Source organism: Aulonocara sp. 'chitande type north' Nkhata Bay, linkage group LG23 (assembly GCF_057382095.1).
Source record: "Aulonocara sp. 'chitande type north' Nkhata Bay isolate Kocher_YH1m ecotype deep benthic linkage group LG23, A_spYH_male_GT1.1, whole genome shotgun sequence".
Classification (NCBI taxonomy): domain Eukaryota; kingdom Metazoa; phylum Chordata; class Actinopteri; order Cichliformes; family Cichlidae; genus Aulonocara; species Aulonocara sp. 'chitande type north' Nkhata Bay.
In genome coordinates this window covers 15,841,438-15,860,620 of record NC_141365.1, presented here as the reverse complement: position 1 = coordinate 15,860,620, position 19,183 = coordinate 15,841,438, and the positions used below count along the sequence as shown (strand labels likewise).

Here is a 19,183-nt window from a genome sequence, read left to right as displayed (position 1 = left end):
TTCCACTGCAGCGTGGCGCATTTACATAAAACACAGAGAGAAGTAGTACACATAATGGTCCCCTTTGGCCAAGCGCTTTAAGGTCCTGTCCACAGTCCCAGCGAGGGGCAGTCAAGCTGCCTCTGCTCTGCTCTGTTTGTTTTATGGAGCAGTAGTGAAACCACTTTGAGGTCAGCTAGCTGCAAAAACTGTGCTGGGTCTCCTATGGTCTGCTGAAAAAGGCTTCAAAGCCAATCCAGAGGGCCATTTGGAGAGGTCCAGCCAACTTCCATTGACAAAAAGAGGTCATTATTGTGCATACATTAGATCATTTCACTTATATCAAAGCTGCTGATCAGTTCTTCTTGCAAAGGAAGAGACAAACCACTAAAAAAAGCCCAACGTGTTCCTGTTTGCAGGGAACTTCAGTCACACATCCTGAATTAATTTGAGTGCCGTCATTATGCAAGTACGGCACAAATTGTCCAAGACCAAGTGAAACTATTTATAGCTGTCACTAGGCCTGTGAGCCAAGTGTGCCTAATGGTGTAATTTGTATTGTTAATGGTAATGCACTGTTAGTTTGTTCCATTTGGCTTTGCACAGGTGCATTAATGTGGGCCTGTTGAAGCGTTGCAGTCAGTCCAAGAACCCATGCTGCTATGTGCAGGTTTTCAGCAGCACCACGGCTCCCTCTTGTGGATCAGAGTGCTTAGAACACAGGCTGGCTTCAAGGTTAAGGAAGAGCAGGTTATTTTTGCTAAACGAAACAAATGAAGTGGTCTTATTGTGATGGGAAGACCTGCTTTAAACCAGAATGTCAACCACAAACAGCTACAAGAGCAGCATAGACTTTTGAAAAATCGTGTTCCTAATTAACCTTCAAGCTCATCAGGCACAATCAATATAGAGTGTAGCCTTTTTTCCTAATTGAGATGAAGTAATTATCAGACTGTATTCATCTCATTAATGAAACAATGTTCCAATATGCCTGCAGCAAAACTGTTAATTGAGTTCTATTTTCTGAGACAGGCAGCCTCTCCTTGTGTCCATGGCCACAAAGCATCAAATGTGGGTTGGGGCCTTTGTGCTCGTCTCTGTGCAGACACAGGAACAGGCTGTGGACTGGTGGAGCATGGTAGTGCTCTCCCCCCACAGACACTTCCCCTCCCCACTGCCTATTCTCCCATCAGAGAGGAGGCAAGAGTTGGTAATACAGCTGACTTCAGCAGATCATCCCGTCCCAGTGTGTTATTTCACGGTTTCAGTGGTTAAGTGCTCCCTGTTGAGTAAGATATAGCGAGGCAATTATTCTGTAATTATGGAGCCAAAAGACGAGAAATAGAGTCAAGAGTTACTGGGCTCATGTAAATCACTGTAACGGATCTAAAAAGGGTGCAAAAACAGGTTGGATTGTCCACAAGTACAGTCCAGACCATAAGTATGTGGACAATTACATTTTTCCTTCCTCCAAATCAAGTTGGAGTCAGGTGAAATGACAGAGTTCTCTACTAAAAAAATTAGTAGCTAAGGATCCAGTTATTTCTGAACCTCTCTTGTATGGGTTTAACATGTTTAAAGCTCAAACATATTTCTATTCAATATCCATACTATCCCTGATCCAATAGAATGAAGGTACATAAAGCATACAGAGTATTTGAAACTGTATGCTGATGGATTCTGCAAAACATTTGGCTGCGAAACTCTCAAATATCTAATTTAACGCAAATTCCTATTAATGCGACTGTGAATGTCACTACACTCTACTCATCACCCAACCCACCCATGCAGTTGATACCTGCTCCTCCCCGAGCCAGGTTCTCCTGGAGGTTTCTTCCTGCTAAAAATAGGTTTTTTCTTTCCACTGACGCCAAATTTGGCTCGTGGGGTCTCGTCCATTCATTTGTCTATAAAACTACACTGATGCAGAATAGCAGACTGAGGTGACTGTTGTCAGGTCACACTATAAAAATAAAACTGAACTGATTCATTCACCTGGCGAATATCCCCAGATAGTGATCCAGCTGTTAATGCAGTCAAATGGCTGCTCCAAGATGCCAGGTCTAAATATGCAATTAGGGGAAAAAACCATCGGTTCTACGCCAGAAGTGGAGAGTGGAAAGTTAGTATTATCCACTAATCCACAATAACCACATTACCAAAGAATACAATTGAAAAACCATGGAAAAATCCTTTATATACACAAGTATTAAGTGAATTTAGGTGAACCTTGATTTTTTTTTTCCTTCTTTTTCTTGCTTACTGGCTGCAAAGAATTTTAATCTCAACTGTTCCATGCCCCTGAATGCATGATCCTAAAATGAAGCATATCATTTTCTGGACATAAATTTTTAATAGATTTTAATTCTAAAACTATCTTAAACTCATATAAATATCAATTTTAATGAAATAATCAATGTCTCCAGTATTAATACACAGTCAACTTTCACAGTCTGCATTTTTGCAGCTTTCTTTCCTGGCATTTCATTAATACAGCAGCTCCTTTCTCCTTTCTAGCTTTACCATCCAAAGTCCATAAACATTTACACAGAGCTTTTGCTGTTCAAGACACTCATACTGCTGATGTGTCTGCAGCAGCTGTGCCACTTTCAACGTGTGTTATTTGTGTAATTTCTTCATGCTACTGTAATGTTATAGTTTTATCTTCCTTTGTAAAAATCCCTCGCTCTGCTGTCAGTGGACTTGTCTACATCTCAGGCACACAGCCAACACCCCTTTCATATGAACGTGCTCATAGCTTGGATGGAGTTTATCAACACTTTTGTGTTACTGCTTATAGCTCGATTGCCACTGTTACAGTGTGTGAAATATATCCTGGGTATGTCGAAGTCATTTCATACTGTATCATTTGGTGAAAGTTGCATAAAACAAGTAAATCACCTTTTAAAAGCCAACCAAACTTATTCACAAAATTCATCACACAAACTTGCAGTTATTTGTTTATATTCAGAGTGTTACTGTGGAGAGTGGAAAACAACAGTAATCATAGAAGCAATGCGCCAAAATAAAAGGAAAGTGAATGTGGGATCAGAGGAAAAATAATATTAAAGAAATGTTCTATACATTAATATAAAGGCACTATCAGTTTCTTCTTGCTTGCAGTAGTACTGTACTCAAACATTCCAGCTGTTAGTCATTAGTACCTTTCTCCTACTCCAGGTTGTCCTTTCAGACTAAAAAAACCCAAAAGAACAGCAGCTGTCTTTTAAGAAAAAACATGCACATTAATATCTGTGATAAATCACTGAAATAATGTGTGAAACATGTAAAAATTGAGAAGATCTCAGTGGAATAAAAAATTACCAGTCACGCACCAAAGGATGCAATGATCCAATCTGTTTTCTTTTGCTACAATTTGGTCCAAAAACATGTTAACACAGCATGTAGGAATGTAGCCGTGACCATCTGCACTAAACACTGTTTTGAAGCTGCTGAAGTAGTTGAGGTTTCCTGCTTTTATTTTGAAAGTCCACCCAAACATCAAACATGGTAAAAAACTCTTCTTGTCTTAAGGTTTGGGAAATTCTTTCTCACAGTATAGACTGACACCTTCGTTTTCTCAACAGCTGCTCTAGCAATAAAAAAAGTAGAAATTTCACCACAGTGTCTGAAAGGATTTCCCAACTAGACCCCAGTGAAACCAGCACTGCTTAATGTCTCGTACTTTCCCAGTGTACACGACTGCTTTTCTGTTGACACTTTTAGTTCACTTTGGGGTAGATCTTTTCATAGAAGAAGCTCTGTGCAAGGACAAAGAGTTCTCCGTCTTTTTCCCTGACGGCGTGGGCACGCACAAACTGAAACTGTTCAAGTGCAAACTCGTAAAATTCATTTTCGATTTTCCAGATGTTTGACTGCTGCAACTTGGCTATTGTCTCTTTGGTGGGGGGCTTCTTCTCTGTGGTCTTCCTAAGGTGGGATTTCTTTCCTGGAGGAACACAAGAAGGTTTAATGATTCCAGGTAGCATGTTGTTACTGCTCTACTAAAAAAGCATTCAGTCAGTTAAGTGTAAATTGAGACCAGGAAAAGGATTCGTCATATAAAAGTAACTCCAGTACTGACAGGGCTCGTTTTAAGGGCATCACAGCCACAAATAAGAAGTAACAGTATGAAATTGTGTTTTGTTGCTACCTGTTCTGTAGAGATCTGTGGCTCCCTTAAAGAAGCGTGGGAGTGCTGCCTCCAGGATCATGATGAAGTCCTCGAGTTCCTCCGTTACTCCCACTAACAGGTACTCGTTTACCAGGTTGTATTTGGCCTGTTCCAGAGCCCATCTACTGCCCGCGTTCCTGCACAAGAAACGGAGATCACAGTGTGAGTGAGTTTAATTTGGATCGCCTCATCTGAAGGCCAGGCTTTTCTTCTGTTACTTATCTACGTCTTTGACATCACTGCACAATACTCCCTAGCGATAGGTGGGTATTATGCAAAGACTGAGCAGCTTTCTTGAATTCTGCCGTTCTTATTTTCATGCTAGCTCTCTTCCAGCAAACTCTAAATTTTCTCAGTGATGAGCAAAGCCGTTGTTGCATTTAAGGAGCACAATGTCCAGGAATGCTGATCATTAAAAGAAAATGACTACATGAAAGGAAAAATGTCAAACTGCATGCATTAGTAACAAGGTTACTGTGATCACACTCATTTACTGTTTAATTCCTAATAATGAAAATGAATGACTCAGTTTATTTATTATTTATTTGAAAATAATAAAAATAATCTCCAAAGGGAATTCAAAGTCATTTCCAAACTGTACACAAGTTTTTTTCCTTCTTTTTATGACAGATGAGTAATTATGATTTTAGTCACATTTCTAATTTCACTGTACAAAAAGCTAAAAATATACATATTCCTATTGTTGAGGTGAAATTTTAGAATAATGCTGACAAAAAAAAATCTGTCTTTGGCTTTCAAAAGACATTTGAGGGTTATGAGGATGAATGATGAATGTTTTTCTTCTTTTGGAGGATAGGGAGGCTTTAATGAGAAGATCCTAGGTTGGACATATATAAATACTGCTTCTGCCACAGGCTGTTCAGTCACTAATGAGTCTGAGTACACAGATTGTGGACTATATATCTATATATGTGCTGTTTACATCGTCTGTGTAATATGTGATTAGTGAGGAGAAAAAAAACCCAAACAGAACTATACCATATCCTCATCACTGTTTACAAACAACAGATGGAGCCTTTTCTTTCACTCAGCTTGGAGAAAGAATAAATTGTCACACTGCAACTAATTCAAAACAGTCATCTAACATTTTATAACAGACACTGACAGTGAATTACACTTTAGTAGATAGTTAATTACATTACATTCAATTAATCCTTACATTAAGATTCTATTAAGATGTAATGACACTCCTCCATGACTCACTACCTTATTCGTGTTGGAGGGGTTTGTGTGTCCCAGGGGCTATCTCTGGGTGAGGGAGCAGACAAATAGCGATTCAAGAACCCCTATGAGTGAAAGATCTAGGAAACAGCTCACGCTGCCCGGGATAGGGTTACCAGGGACGAGTATTTCAGTACCCCTTCAGCTTGCTGCCACTATGTTGGAGTTTTTCCCAGTGAACAGGAGGGTTTGGTTCCCTGAGCCTGTTTCCCTTTCGTTTGCCCTTATGCCCCGAACGACAGTTTAGAGTACCAGACCTTCTTGGTATCCGTGGGTGGAGTGCTTGAGGGTGTTCCGCCTGGGGGCTCCGTCGTCTCACTTGGAGACTTGAACGCTCATGTCAACAACGACAGTGAGACCTGAAGGGGCGTGAAGGGAGGAACGGCCTCCCAGATCTGAACCCTAGCGTATCCATAAGTGCACGTGGCATCACGACACCCTAGGCCACAGGTTGATCATCAATTTTGTAAATGTATCATCAGATCTGCAGCAGTATGTTCTGGACACTTGGGTGAAGAGAGGTGCTGAACTGTCAACTGATCACCACCTGGTGGTGTGTTGGACCCTGTGGCAGGGGATGATACTGGAGAGACCTGCGGGCCCCTAAAGGTATAGTGAAGGTGCGCTAAGAATGCCTGGTAGAGGCAATGCTGCAAGGCTGTCTTGGTTATCAATGCCTCTACAATGTTGTTGGAGGTTAGAGGCCATACCTCTGGAATGGATCTTTAAGAAGAGGAAACTGGACAGTGTGCTCCAACTATAGAGGGATCACAGTCCTCAGCCTCCCCAGGGAAATCTATGCCAGGGTGCTGGAAAGGAGAGTCTATCCGTTAGCTGAACCTCGGATACAGGAGGAAATATGTGGTTTGCGTCCTTTTCACGGAACACTGGACCAGCTCTTTACCCTCTCGAGATTACTTGAGGGTACACAGGAGTTTGCACAACCAGTCTACATGTGTTTTGTGGACTCTGAAGAAGGCGTTTTACCATGTCCCTCTGAGTCTTCTGTGGAAAGTGCCTCGGAAGTATAGGGCTTCTGGCCCATTGCCACGAGCCATTTGATCCTTGCAAGAGCTTGGTCCGTATAGCCGGCAATAAGTTGGACTCGTTTCCAGGTGGGTGTTGGACTCCGCCTTTGTCACTGATGCTTTTCATAATTTTTAGGGGACAGAATTTCTAGGCGTAGCCAAGTGGTGGAAGGCTTTCACTTGGGCGATCTCAGAATCTCATCTCTGCTTTTCGCAGATGATGTTTCCTGTAAAATAGTCAGATGTCTATTCATATTAATGTACAGAATTCACCTGCTTGCTTCTACTACTGCACATTCACCCAGTGTATATACTATATATATATATATATATATATATATATATATATATATATATATATTAGGGGTGCAACGATATTCGTATCGATATTGAACCGTTCGATACAGTGCTTTCGGTTCGGTACGCATATGTATCGAGCAATACAACATTTGTAATTTATTTTATCAATTTTCCTTCTGGCGATGCTGTCTGTGTTGAGCGCTCAGTGAATCTGCATTCGACTACTCCGCCTAGGCTCGACAGTGCAGCCTAGGCGGAGTAGTCGAATGCAGATTCACTGAGCGCTCAACACAGACAGCATAGTCAGAAGGAAGAGCGCAGGGCAAGCTAGCGAGACAGAAGTTAAGCTCTCCTTGTAACAGGCAAATTGAACCTCATTCAGATCTGGCGTTTGGAATTATTTTGGTTTTCATGTGACGTATGACCCTGAAGGTAAGCGAGTCATGGACTAAAGTAAAACAGTATGTTGGATGTGCCATGCAATGCTCAATTACATTGGTGTGAACTAGTGTGTTAGCGCAGTTAGCTCGTTAAGTGTTGGCCGTCTAGCCCCATGCACGGAGCGATCGGCGGTAGCTCGTTAACGGAGATTTGCCGTGTTGTGGCGTTAAGGTCATTTCAACGAGATTAACCTGAAAGCACTAGTGGGAACACAACGAATATGACTGCACATTTACGCCGACATCATCCTAGTGCAAAAACAAAAACAACAAGCATGCTACTAACTTTAGCCGAGTCATTTAGACAGCTGTTAGCACATGATTCTCCTTATGCTGCTGAGAATATAGCCCAGAAGAAGCGGATAGTATAGCTTTTATTTTGGAAAGAGACATTTCTCTGTAATAAACTCTCTTTTCCAAAGATGAGTGATTCCTCAATCAGATACAGGGCTCGCAATATCGCTAGCCCGACGTCCCGGAGCTAGCGATTTTTTCAGTTGGGCTACCAAAATCTATCTCTTCCCTGCCCGTCGGGCTATTGTAGGAAAAATAAAGGTCAATGCTTTTGCATTCTTTCAGAAATGTAGCTGGGTAATTATGTCATTGGCATCGGTGAGCCACTGTCAATATGTGACATATTGAAATCGCGTTTGAATTTGCGCTTGTTTTTTTGCTTTCACTTTGCAATCCTGCGAACTGTGTATAGAGAGTGACAGCACTGATCTGTGAGTGATGATAATTTGTGCACCAATTCCTCTGACATCGTCTTATTAATCGTTAGCTTACTATGCAAACATGACAAGTGAAATCTCCCGCAGCTGAGCTTATGTGAGTGCATGTGTAAAAGCATTTCAGTTCTGCTGAGCCAAATAAGACAGGTCAGGGTGAAGAAGTGACAGCCAAAGAAAAGCTTACCACAAAACGGAGAAGTTATGACAAATCAGACTATAAGGCAAAAAGAAAGTGCAGCTTTATGGTTTCATGGACAAAAGAATTTCTGTGGCTGCAATATGACGAGCTAAATAACCAGGGCTGCACATAAGTGGTCCGCAGGTGCGCATTCGCTGTCAAAATAAAAAACACGCACAAGGGTTAGGGTTAAATTTAAAAACTGTACTTTTGAGTTAAAATATATATTTATAATTTTAATAAATGACAAATAAAAAATGCATGAACATTTTTTTTGTATCGAAAAAATATCGAACCGTGACACCAAAGTATCGAACCGAACCGAACCGTGAATTTTGTGTATCGTTGCACCCCTAATATATATATATATATATAAAATGTTCTTCCTCTACACCCCCCCCCCAATTTTTGCACATGTCGGGGAGCGTGTCAGGCTACATTTCACTGTGTGTTATACTTGTATAACTATGCATGTGACAAATAAAGAACCTTGAACCTTGAACCTTGGTTCTGATGGCTTCGTCAGGTGGTGGCCTCCAGCTCGCACTGAAGCAGTTCGCAGCTGAGTGTGAAGCAGTGGGAATGAGCAACTCCAAGTCTGAAGCCATGGTCCTCTGAAGCTCACAATTGATGGGAGCGGGCGATCGACAGACGGATTGGGTCCGTCGTGGTGAAGAGAGAGCTGAGTGTAAAGGCAAAGCTCTGTATTTACCGGCCGATCTACATTCCTACCCTCATCTACGGTCACGAGCTTTGGGTAGTGGCTGAAAGAATGAGATCATATATACAAGTGGCAGAAATTTGCTTTCCTCAAAGGGTGGCTGGCGTCTCCCTTAGAGACAGGGTGATGAGTTCAGCCATCTGGTAGGCCCTCAGAGTAGAGCCACTATTCCTCACTTTGAAAGGAGTCATTTGAAGTGGTTTGGGCATCTGACAAGGATGGCTCCTGGCTGACGTGTTCTGGGGATGTCCCATCGGGAGGACGCCCTGTGGCATGACCCGGGACATGCTGGACATGCACCCTCTCTACATTTATTTGTATTTCCCATTTTGTCCCTTCGAAACGACTTCTGCCCTGCGCCACTGCTGCATCCCGTTGATGCTAAGCTAGCAGCCTAAACAGGAGTTGTAGCAGTTCAGAGAAAGAGAATGATCGGGCTGTCAGGTGCAGCCCACTCACCAGCACTCTGAATAGTGACCACAGAAGAAAGGGATCTGCAACCACAGTTTCTCCGGAGCACAGTCAGACCCACCTGATGACACACACTCATCAAAGGTCTGAAACACAATGCGAAACGCTTGTCATTGTATTATCCAGACAAAAAACAGGTCATTCGAAAAGGATGCAAGCTGTAAAAGAAGCACCTTCTTGTCTCCTTGTTTCCTTCGTCGAAGGCCTGGTCTGTAGTCATCTCCAAAACGTAAAAAATAGTAGTACGATACAAGGCGCTCTATGGGATCACGCACCACATTGATGTACAGTGGTTTACCTTTCATGCCATGTCTGAACAAAAAGAAAAGGGAGGGCACATTCTTTAAAATCTTTCGAGACTTAATTTATACTTCACTGCAGCAGCACATGAAGCTGTGCTGCTGAATTTTATTGCATTCAAAAAGCATATTCTCCCTAGTGAAAGCATGGAGCAGCATCAGGGAGTGAGAGTGCAAGTTAACCGAATCTCTCTCACTGAGAAACACTTAGACCATTAGAATAATTACCTGTGATCACAGAGATGATAGTGTCAGGGGAGATAAGGACAACAATGCCATTAATCAACACTAAAGCACATGTTAGCGATCAATACGTGACCTCCCTTTATCTGCTCTGCTGGCTGTTTGTAACTAATCTGGATATTAATGGTATTACAGGAAATGAAGGGCCTTACTTTGAGAAGTCCAGATAAGCTACATGGCCGTGGTAGAAGCCGGGCTTCATCTCTCTCCATGAGGTGACGTTCCTGACAAAGCGCACCTGGAGACAAAGATAATGGAAACTAATTACGGAGCCGCGGGGAAACGGAGCCACAACAGAAATGTTTGTGCTACATGTTGCTACAAACTTTACTCAGTTACAGCGCAGAGTTCAAATACAGCAAAAGTGTCAACCCTTCCCAATGAACAAATGAGCATTTGCATTCATATTTATAACTGGAACACATTTTGATAATGAATAATAAATACTAATAATTTTTGGTCATGTGACAGGGTGGAGCCCTGTAGGTCAAAACGCTGTTATAACATGCAGGTGAATCCCAAAGAAGTACATGCCTGTCACTTCTTCGTCTGTTTTCAAGCACAAGCTCTGAACAAGCTGCAGATTTTGAGCACTTGAATTTCACATACAGCTCCAGTCACTAAAACATCCTTGACAAGAGTCTTTCCTCTTACACTGCGCCACTGAATGGACAGAATATTTATCCATGCATGTTTTTGGTCTGGATGAGTCACAAAAGCTGCCGTTTAAGGAGAAGAAGTTCAAAGTAGAATGTCAAAGTAAAAACAAGCGTTAAGTAGCTAATGTCCATCCATTTTCTAAACCACTTATCCAATTTAGAGGGCTTGAGCCTAACCCAGCTGTCACAGAGGCAGGATACATACCGAACAGGTCGTCTGTCAGTCCACTGAACGGCTAACATAGAGAGTCACAATCGCACTCTGATCTAACATGCGTGTCTTCAGCTTGTGGGAGGAAACTGGAGTACAGAAATTCTTTATCATAAAGATACTACAGAAATGAAACATGAGTATTAATGGTGTACACATTACATGATGATAACGTAATGATCTAAAACTCTGAGATTACTTAAAATGTGTTTATGTAAGCTTGAAAAGAAGTTCTTACTTAAATAAGGCACATAATCTGGTAACATTAAAAAAATTATTTCAATCAAATTCTGGCACCGACGTCTGTATAAAAGGTTCCTTAAGCTGTAACATTGTGTTCAAACAGTGTTCGGATGAAATGAAGATGATTAAATTGTGTGTCTACTAAAAGGTTTCTAAGGAAACTGCACATGGAGCACTAAAACACTGGAAAGTGGATCAGGTGGAACCAAAGCACAAATCACTGAAAATTACTTCATAGATTCATAGAATTTTCTAAATAGAGAACAAAAGCCTCTAAATAGAAAGAATACTGTCAAAGAAAGGCCGTTTACATGCTGAGAGGACGAGCAGCATCTGTGACCAAATGCTGAGGAGAGCAAACAAGGCCAAAAACTTTGAGAGGGTTAAGAAAGACAGATTTAGATGTGAACAAAACTTTATTACAGAAAAGTGAAATGTAAGGACACATACAGAATTATACCACAGCATATCAAGCCCACAGGGAAACAGGGTGATGGGAATATTGAAATCTTCTGGAATAAAACTGGTTCTTGAATGCTGCAGTCAGGAAAACAAAACAGAAGCAAACAAACACTAAGCTAATCTGAAGTTCAGGGACTTTTTGTGCCCAAGGCACAACACAAGACCTCATTTACATTTGCAATCATATCTGCTTGTATGAACAGTATTCAGTATACAACAGCCCACAGTTGGAGTTATAAAACCAAGCATGACAGAAAGACTGCAAACATACTGGCGACGCAGACGGTGACGTGCTGAATCACAATATGTAAACACTCTTAGCATATAATGCATCGCTTATAAATGTATTTCATCACAGACACCAAAACCAGCAGTGTTGATAAATATAAACCAAATCTAACCTAATAAAAACAGTCTAATATGTATTACACCATCTCCCTATCACATCCACCACCTTCAGAGCAGAGAGAAGGCAACTGGACTGCGGGTTGATATCAAGCTGGTGGCAGGGTTCAGGAAAGTCTGGTTTGCCTTATATATGATGCTTATTACCTTGAAAGACAAATTACCGTAATGAATTTCAGAAAATTTGAGAGCACTGAAGAATGTTAGGGTCAGTTGGTTCCATCAGTATTTAACTGTATAAATGACCAGGATGATGTTAAGTTTTCTTTCAGATTCTGCAAACATGGCCTCTCCACGAATACACTGGATGCGCAGTGGCAGCTCTCACCTGCATATCATCACCACCTGCACATATCCACTGCCTGGTAATAGATGTTTTTATTATAATGCACCAACTCAAATAAAATACACTCACCAAATTACGGTGACACACATCACTGCAGTAAGAAGAACCAATGAACACCAACCTAAATATGATCCATAGATATTCATGGGGTGCTTTGACCATTTGTGGAATGAGGGTGGTAAACATAAAGAGGTTTAGATATGAGGCTGGTGTAGATACATTCCCAGATGGACTATTATTATTATTATTATTTACAAAGTGGAATATGTACCTTTTTAAAATCTGCCTTTTATTTGCTCAAACTATTTTTGTTTTTTCTGCTCACGCTTAATATGGAGCCCATCCACTCTTTGATTAATGAGGCCCCTTGGACTTGCTTTAGGGTACACCACCAGTCTAAACCAGCGGACCAGTACCGGGCCGCGAGAGTTGAGGCTCGGGTGTGAAATCTATGGTTTTCAGGGTTTTTATCGTTAACTCTGTTTCCCTGGGTCTTTTCCCGTTGTTGTACTTCTGTCTTATTTTGAAAGAAGTATTTACGTGTTACCATAGCGACCAGAGAGCATTAAGGGGCAGAGAGGAGGATGTTAGTCGCATTTCAGGAGGATGCTGCTAATAAAGTTACACAATTACACTGTGAATTTGCGTTTATTATTATATTTACAAATACCACCGTTTTTGTCTTGGTCGTATCATTTTATTTTGTTGGCGCAAAAAAGATTGGGGACCACTGATCTAAACTATTAAATAACTAAACGCCTTAGACGTTATAAACTTTAGCTTCTAGTGTAAATTATGCCACTGATCAACAGCATAAAAACACAACACATTACACACATGGACAATATTATGGACAATTAATTATGACATTTGAAACATACACAGATTAATATCACCCTACACTATTAATAAATATCGCAAAGTCAAACATACCTTGGCTGGACTGGATGTTTTAACTTGATACAAAAGTGTTCATATGTAAAAATGAATCTTGGCCGTGACGGGACTGCAGACTGTTGTTTACCCTCATACGTGTGTGTGTGTGTGTGTGTGTGTGTGTGTGTGTGTGTGTGTGTGTGTGTGTGTGTGTGTGTGCGTGCGTGCGTGTGTGTGTGAGGTGGGGGTGGTGAGTAGGTGCGAGCCTGTTGTGAGACGGCAGACAGGATATTACTTTGGCAACTACAAATAACACCACTATAGCTTCAGGGCATTTACACTGTGTGAACTGAGCTGCTCTCAGCAGTAAACATTCACTAAGAGTAACAGGATGCGGAGAAAGACACAGACAATTCTCAAACCAAAATATCATCAGGTTTCATTATTTTCAACGTGCAAACAAACACACCGGAGAGAGGGATTCATTAACAGACAACAGCCGCAGATGATTTTCCCTTCCACCACCACAGAGTACCTTTTTCATGAGTGATGTGGATCATCAGAATAGCGTGAAATTGGCAACTCTGTTTATTACAAGTGTTATTAATGAGAATAAGAGATGCAGCAATGTGCCAACACTGGCACAAAAGCAGGAAAGGGGATCGCTTGCAAGTAAACAAGGAAGCAAACAGGATACTAAATGTTAAAACTTTAAAAACACATTTTCTCTGACCTGAAGATTGCACATTCTTAAATATTCTCTCTAGGACTTCAGCATGTAAGAGTTGCAGAAATATGTCAAAAACAAAGTTAGCTCAACCTAGTGAGATGAGGGACAATAATGAATATTTCTAAGATACAGAAGAAACATTAGTGGAAAATACTCCACTGCGATCTGTCTAGGTATAGAAGCATAAACAGAGCCTTTAAAAATGTATTCCTGCGCAAAATATAATAAACGTTACTCTGTCATTTTGGCTGAGTGTGTGAAGTCTTACTTGGTCTTGTAGAGACATGACAGGGTTGTTCTTGGTTGTGTTGATGTGCAGAACGTGGAAGCGATTCTTCCCACACAGGTCGTAGGCGATGTTAGTGAAGGACGTGCTGGCTGTTTTGGGCACTCTGTTGTAGATGATGACCGTGTCGTCGTTTTCTACTATCGGCGAAACTTCCCGCCCACCCCCGTATTCGCTGTGACGCTGCTCTACTTCGGCCACCTCGTGTCTGGCTATGGTGCGTTCTGAACAAGCAAGTAAACACAGTCTGTTGTTAACATTTTAATTAAACAGCGCACAACTGAATAAGCACAATATTATAATATTCGATTTAGCACTAAAAAAGGACAGTCACTCCAGCTTATCACACCACCATGAAATAGTCAGTCAGTAGTTTTAGGGAGCAATTTGCATGCCAGGTAGCTGGATGTTGTTCGAAGAGATTTATTTAACCTTTATGTCTTCCTATTCGTCTTCTTTGTATTTGCTGATTAGCTAAACAGCTGGAATGAGTGAGGAGCAGGAGCAGACTGGCAGCTGCCAGATGAAATAAACCCTGAGATGAGATTCTCCCCTCCCACAGGAACATGGCATAAGGCCAGTGAAGCTTGTTAGTTAGCATGCCTTAATTAAAGAAAACAACAAGTCCTTCAAAGCACAATAACATCAAAACAAGTAATTAGGCGCTTGATGATAACATTGACAGGAGGCATAATTAAAGGTGTTTTCTCCCTCTTCTTTTCTCCACTGCAATGTTAATTAAAGACAATTACGCGAATGGCCTTGTGTCTCTTAGACCGGATGTGTGGCGCTCAGTATGCTGCAACATCCAGCAGTCCAGCAAATCCTTTACTGTCTGACACGATGAAGGCTGATGAAGCTCGGGGGGTGGAGGCTGTTTGAGTTCCTTTTGTCTCCATTTTAAGGCAGATGGATGGTCACTTATATTAAAGATTAAAGAAAATGGGATGTGTGCATATTTTTCTGTTAGGCGTGTGTTCCTGGTAACTTATTTACGGGTTGATTAAATGGAAGAAAAAATAGTCAGACCAGTCTTTAAGCAAGAACGACAGTGAAAGCAGTCCAAATTGAGCACAGTGTAAGTGGTGAGGTTAAACTAATGCATTTGTATTTAATGAGAGCCGCTTGAAAGCATATTTTGTATGACGTAAAAATGTCAAAATGCTGTTGAGATGGCTATGGAGCCGAATCTGGAACAAAATCTTTCTCAAGAAAAAAGATTAAACTAAGTACACTGGCAGGCGTCAGTGCTACTCAGCATCCTAGTAGATACACATATGACTTCTTGTTATCGAATTCAGAAGATTTTCAGGGAACCTTTGATGGCTGAGGAATAAAAATACTGAAACTACAACTTCAACAGTTTATTCAAACTAAAAAAAACATGTACAGTTATTTTTTCTGTGTTAATTTCCTGTAAGCATTAATTACTTTCATCTTTACTTTGATACAGTATAACTTTTGATATTTAAGATCATGATTTTTTCAGTTGGAAATTTTATGTTTGCAGATTTGGGTGTGTTTTTAGCCTTTTAAATCATCTTTGATTGATGAGTTTTGGCTTTGATCTCGCAGGGCGTCAATGTGGCATTAACTGAGAGAAGGGTGGAATCATGAGCGATGACTTCAGATATGTTGTGGAATGCACACAATGTCTGTGTAGGTTCTCAGTCATCCAGGTCATGGAAATTTAAGGCACTTGGAAAGAAAAGCGACTGGACTTCCTCTTTGAAGAGAAAGGAAACCTCAACATTGAAGTTTACCGGAAGCCCACACACCCAGATCAGTACCTATTCTTTGACTCCCACCACCCTCTGGAACACAAACTTGAAGTAATCAGGACCCTGCAACACTGAGCCAAAAACATTCCCTCTAAGCCAGAAGGGAAAGAAAGGGAACACACATAGGTAAAGAAAGCTCTTAAAATATTACACCAACTAAGGAGAAAATGAATGACAAACAGAACAATATTGTTATCTCTTATGTAGCAAGTTTATCAGAGAAACTCGGGAGAATCTTCTCCAACTATGACATCCCAGTATACCTCAAACCCACCAATACACTCAGACAAACACTGGTTCTTCCCAAGGACAAAACTCCTAAACAAAAACTAAACTACGTAATATATGCTGTTTTCTGCATCGAGGAGCGCTCAGACCTCTACAGTGGAGAAAACAAAGAGCCAGTCCATAAACACATGGCACAACACGGAAGAGCCACCTCAACAGGACAAGACTCAGCTGTACATCTGCATCTAAAAGACAAAGAAGACAGATGGACTGAAAGAGCCATCTACAGTGGCTTGCAAAAGTATTCGGCCCCCTTGAACTTTGCAGTTATTTATTTGTAAAAAATGTTTGGAATCATGTATGATTTTCGTTCCACTTCTCACGTGTACACCACTTTGTGTTGGTCTTTCACGTGGAATTCCAATAAAATTGATTCATTTTGCAAGCCACTGTATGTGCACAGAGGGGGTGGCTTCCAACACCAACTGTCTGCCACCCGCAATCCAGTGTTGAGATCCCTTCCGAAGCACCTTAACACCCACTCACGTCACTTGATCTCAATAGGTCACAGGACAGGGTGAGGCAAGGTCTTAAAATGGTTTCACCCAATACCTCTGTTAATAATGACCCACACCCTTTTTCAGACCTTGGCTCATGTGATGAGTCTACGACCCTCTTAAGGGACAACTCCCAATACAGCTTAAATAGCTGGGACCCTCTGCCATTTGGACTTAAAACTGAAGAAGCTTCTCAAATGAGAGGTGAAACATCTTCTATTCTATTGTATTCATTTGTATTATTTTAAACATTAAAATACTTAATTATCACTTCCACAACATCTGCTTGATTAGGCTTATAAAATGCGGATGACCAGGGTTAATTTTCTTGGTTGCCAGGGCGACACATCCCCTCTGAATAAATTTAGTCAAAAAAAATGTGATAATTATTATCCTTGAATATAAACTAATAAGATTTATTATAAGATTTATTATAAGTCACTATTTCACATTTTGCTGTGAGCACATATTCCCGATATACACGTGTACAGCTCGCTTCAATCAAACTTTATTAGTAAGTGATGAAAAACACTGTTTGTGTTTATCTTAGAAGTCCATTGCACAAAACTACTACTAATCTTCTGGTTTCTAAACGGATATAGCCTCCAGTGTCAGCGTTTTTCAGTGTCCCAAATTTCTTCTAAAGTTGGGAAACGAGCTCAAACTTGCAGACACACAGAGCCAAATGAAGATCAGATCCTGCTGTAGATGATTTGGCCTCACAGAGCTCTGATCCAAACAAAATGATTCATTGCAGCATTTCTGTGTTCAACCACGCTTGACGTTTTGTGCTTGTAACCCAACATGGAACTTGTCTGTGTTTCCAGGAATCTTTACTGAATATTAATGTGGAATGTCTGGCAGTCTGCGCAGGTGATGGCTGCACTCTGTTTTCACATTTGAAAGGTACAAGTGAAAGAAGTAATTGTGCAGTAAGGAAACAACATGGCTAGATTACAAAAAATTGTCATCACTTGTGTGTACTTTTCTGCAATAAATGTTTAAAATTACTTTTGAAAAAAATGTCTATATATTATATTCTTTACTGTTGCTCCTTAGGTACTTTCCTTATGTTGATGACCAAAGATTCTTTGGTGGGTGCCAAGTTTTTATTTATTTATTTACATAAACAGGGAAAACCCTGTGCTTGAAGGGATATACTTCTGATGGGTGGAAAAATATGGATTTCCATCAAAATCAAAATTAAAACATACTGGCGTTGTTTTCAGGTTTATCCTTTTCCAATTAGGTCAAATCCGTGTACACAATTAGCCTGGGGAGGCTTTGGTGCATAAGCTTATTGAGACTGGAATATCTATGTATGTGTGTCACATGTCTATGTTGATAAACACTACTCTTCTAAATTATCTTACAGTCTTACAATCTGATGATAATAACAAAGAGTATAATAAACACTGAATTCAATAATAAGCAAAGCCACTATGGAAACTAGCTGAAACCAAACTGAACTGAAAATAAAAATGAAAATAAATTGATCACAATAACGTCGATGTTTGAGGACTTTCAGCATTGTTATGTAAATGATTTTTAAGTTTTAAAAATCTCCTGACTTTTTTCCTATAATGTAATTTTTGGTAAAAACTTGTCCGAATGTTTTCACTTTTTATAAATTACAAATTCTATGTTGCATTGCCGCAGTTTTCAAGCCTCAATAAGCTGGGTTACTAGGTGAACCCACCTTTGCTGTGGTCTTACCTAGTTTGGCTCTGGACTCGTCCAGTTTCTGGATCTGATTCTCGATCAGCAGCATCGCCACTCCGAATGCCAAAACAGCCAAAAGCTGGATCTTTGGCAGCATCATGATCCTTAAAATCCCCATCAAACAACCGAATGAATCATGCCGTGGATGCCGGTAGCTTCAGGTTTCACATCCACTGATAACGTTTAACCCAGCACAAGCGTCTGCTGCTGGAAACTGGACTGACTCGGATGTTTTGATTTATATATTGCAAATCGAAATCCGGACGCCGAGGTTAGTTGCTGAGCATCATTAGTAGATATAGAGCTCAGCAGCCACCCTGCAGGGTTAACTCAGCGTTAGCAAAACAAACTAACAGCAGCTAGCTCCGTGCTAACACTGGCCAACCTCACACTACCGGCATATTTCAAAACCAGCTTCGCTGTTCGTGTTTTATTTTGGACTTAACCTGCTTTGCCAACCGCGAGTTCGTGCTGAGCTCACAGACATGAAGGCAGTGAAACACAGGTGACTGCATGAAAGATAACCGAGTCCAAACTAAGCTTCTAGCAGGAGTGTCGCTTCTTCTTCATCCTGTGTTTTCATTGGACAACCTCAGAAGAACTCTAAAGGCTCATGTCGCCACCTACTGGACGGCAGTGTGTGCAACAATTATTCCCCACAATGCATAGAGAAAGTTCACAAGATGTTAGTGAGACAAGCTGTTTTGTATGATTTGGAAATGGTGGCGCTGACAAAAAGAAAGGAGGCTGAGATGGAGAAGGGTCACTGGGAGTGACCAGAATGGACAGCATTAGAAACATGTCAGAAGGACAGTTCAGGACAGGTGCTTACAGAGTTAGAGAGGCAAGGCTGAGATGGTGTGGACATGTG

The 19,183-nt window shown here is 40.9% G+C and overlaps 1 protein-coding gene across 1 annotated transcript; it reads right to left on the bottom strand.

The window, feature by feature from the left end:
• Positions 1-2,926: 2,926 nt before the first annotated feature.
• Positions 2,927-18,881, bottom strand: hs2st1b (heparan sulfate 2-O-sulfotransferase 1b). Its single transcript, XM_086283077.1, has 7 exons — positions 18,307-18,881; positions 14,007-14,248; positions 9,959-10,044; positions 9,438-9,576; positions 9,253-9,350; positions 4,133-4,290; positions 2,927-3,928 (listed from the first exon to the last, which is right to left on the bottom strand). The coding sequence occupies exons 1-7, from the start codon at positions 18,428-18,430 to the stop codon at positions 3,702-3,704; spliced, it is 1,074 nt and encodes a 357-aa protein (XP_086139203.1). The 5' UTR covers positions 18,431-18,881; the 3' UTR covers positions 2,927-3,701.
• Between the last annotated feature and the right edge of the window lie 302 nt (positions 18,882-19,183).

Coding starts and splice junctions, on each gene's coding strand:
- hs2st1b (XM_086283077.1), bottom strand. CDS start 18,430: ATGGGGATTTTAAGGATCATGATGCTGCCAAAGATCCAGCTTTTGGCT. Junction 9,351..9,437: donor GGAAACAAGGAGACAAGAAG/GTGCTTCTTTTA, acceptor ATTGTGTTTCAG/ACCTTTGATGAGTGTGTGTC. Junction 4,291..9,252: donor GGTCACTATTCAGAGTGCTG/GTGAGTGGGCTG, acceptor TTTCTTGTGCAG/GAACGCGGGCAGTAGATGGG.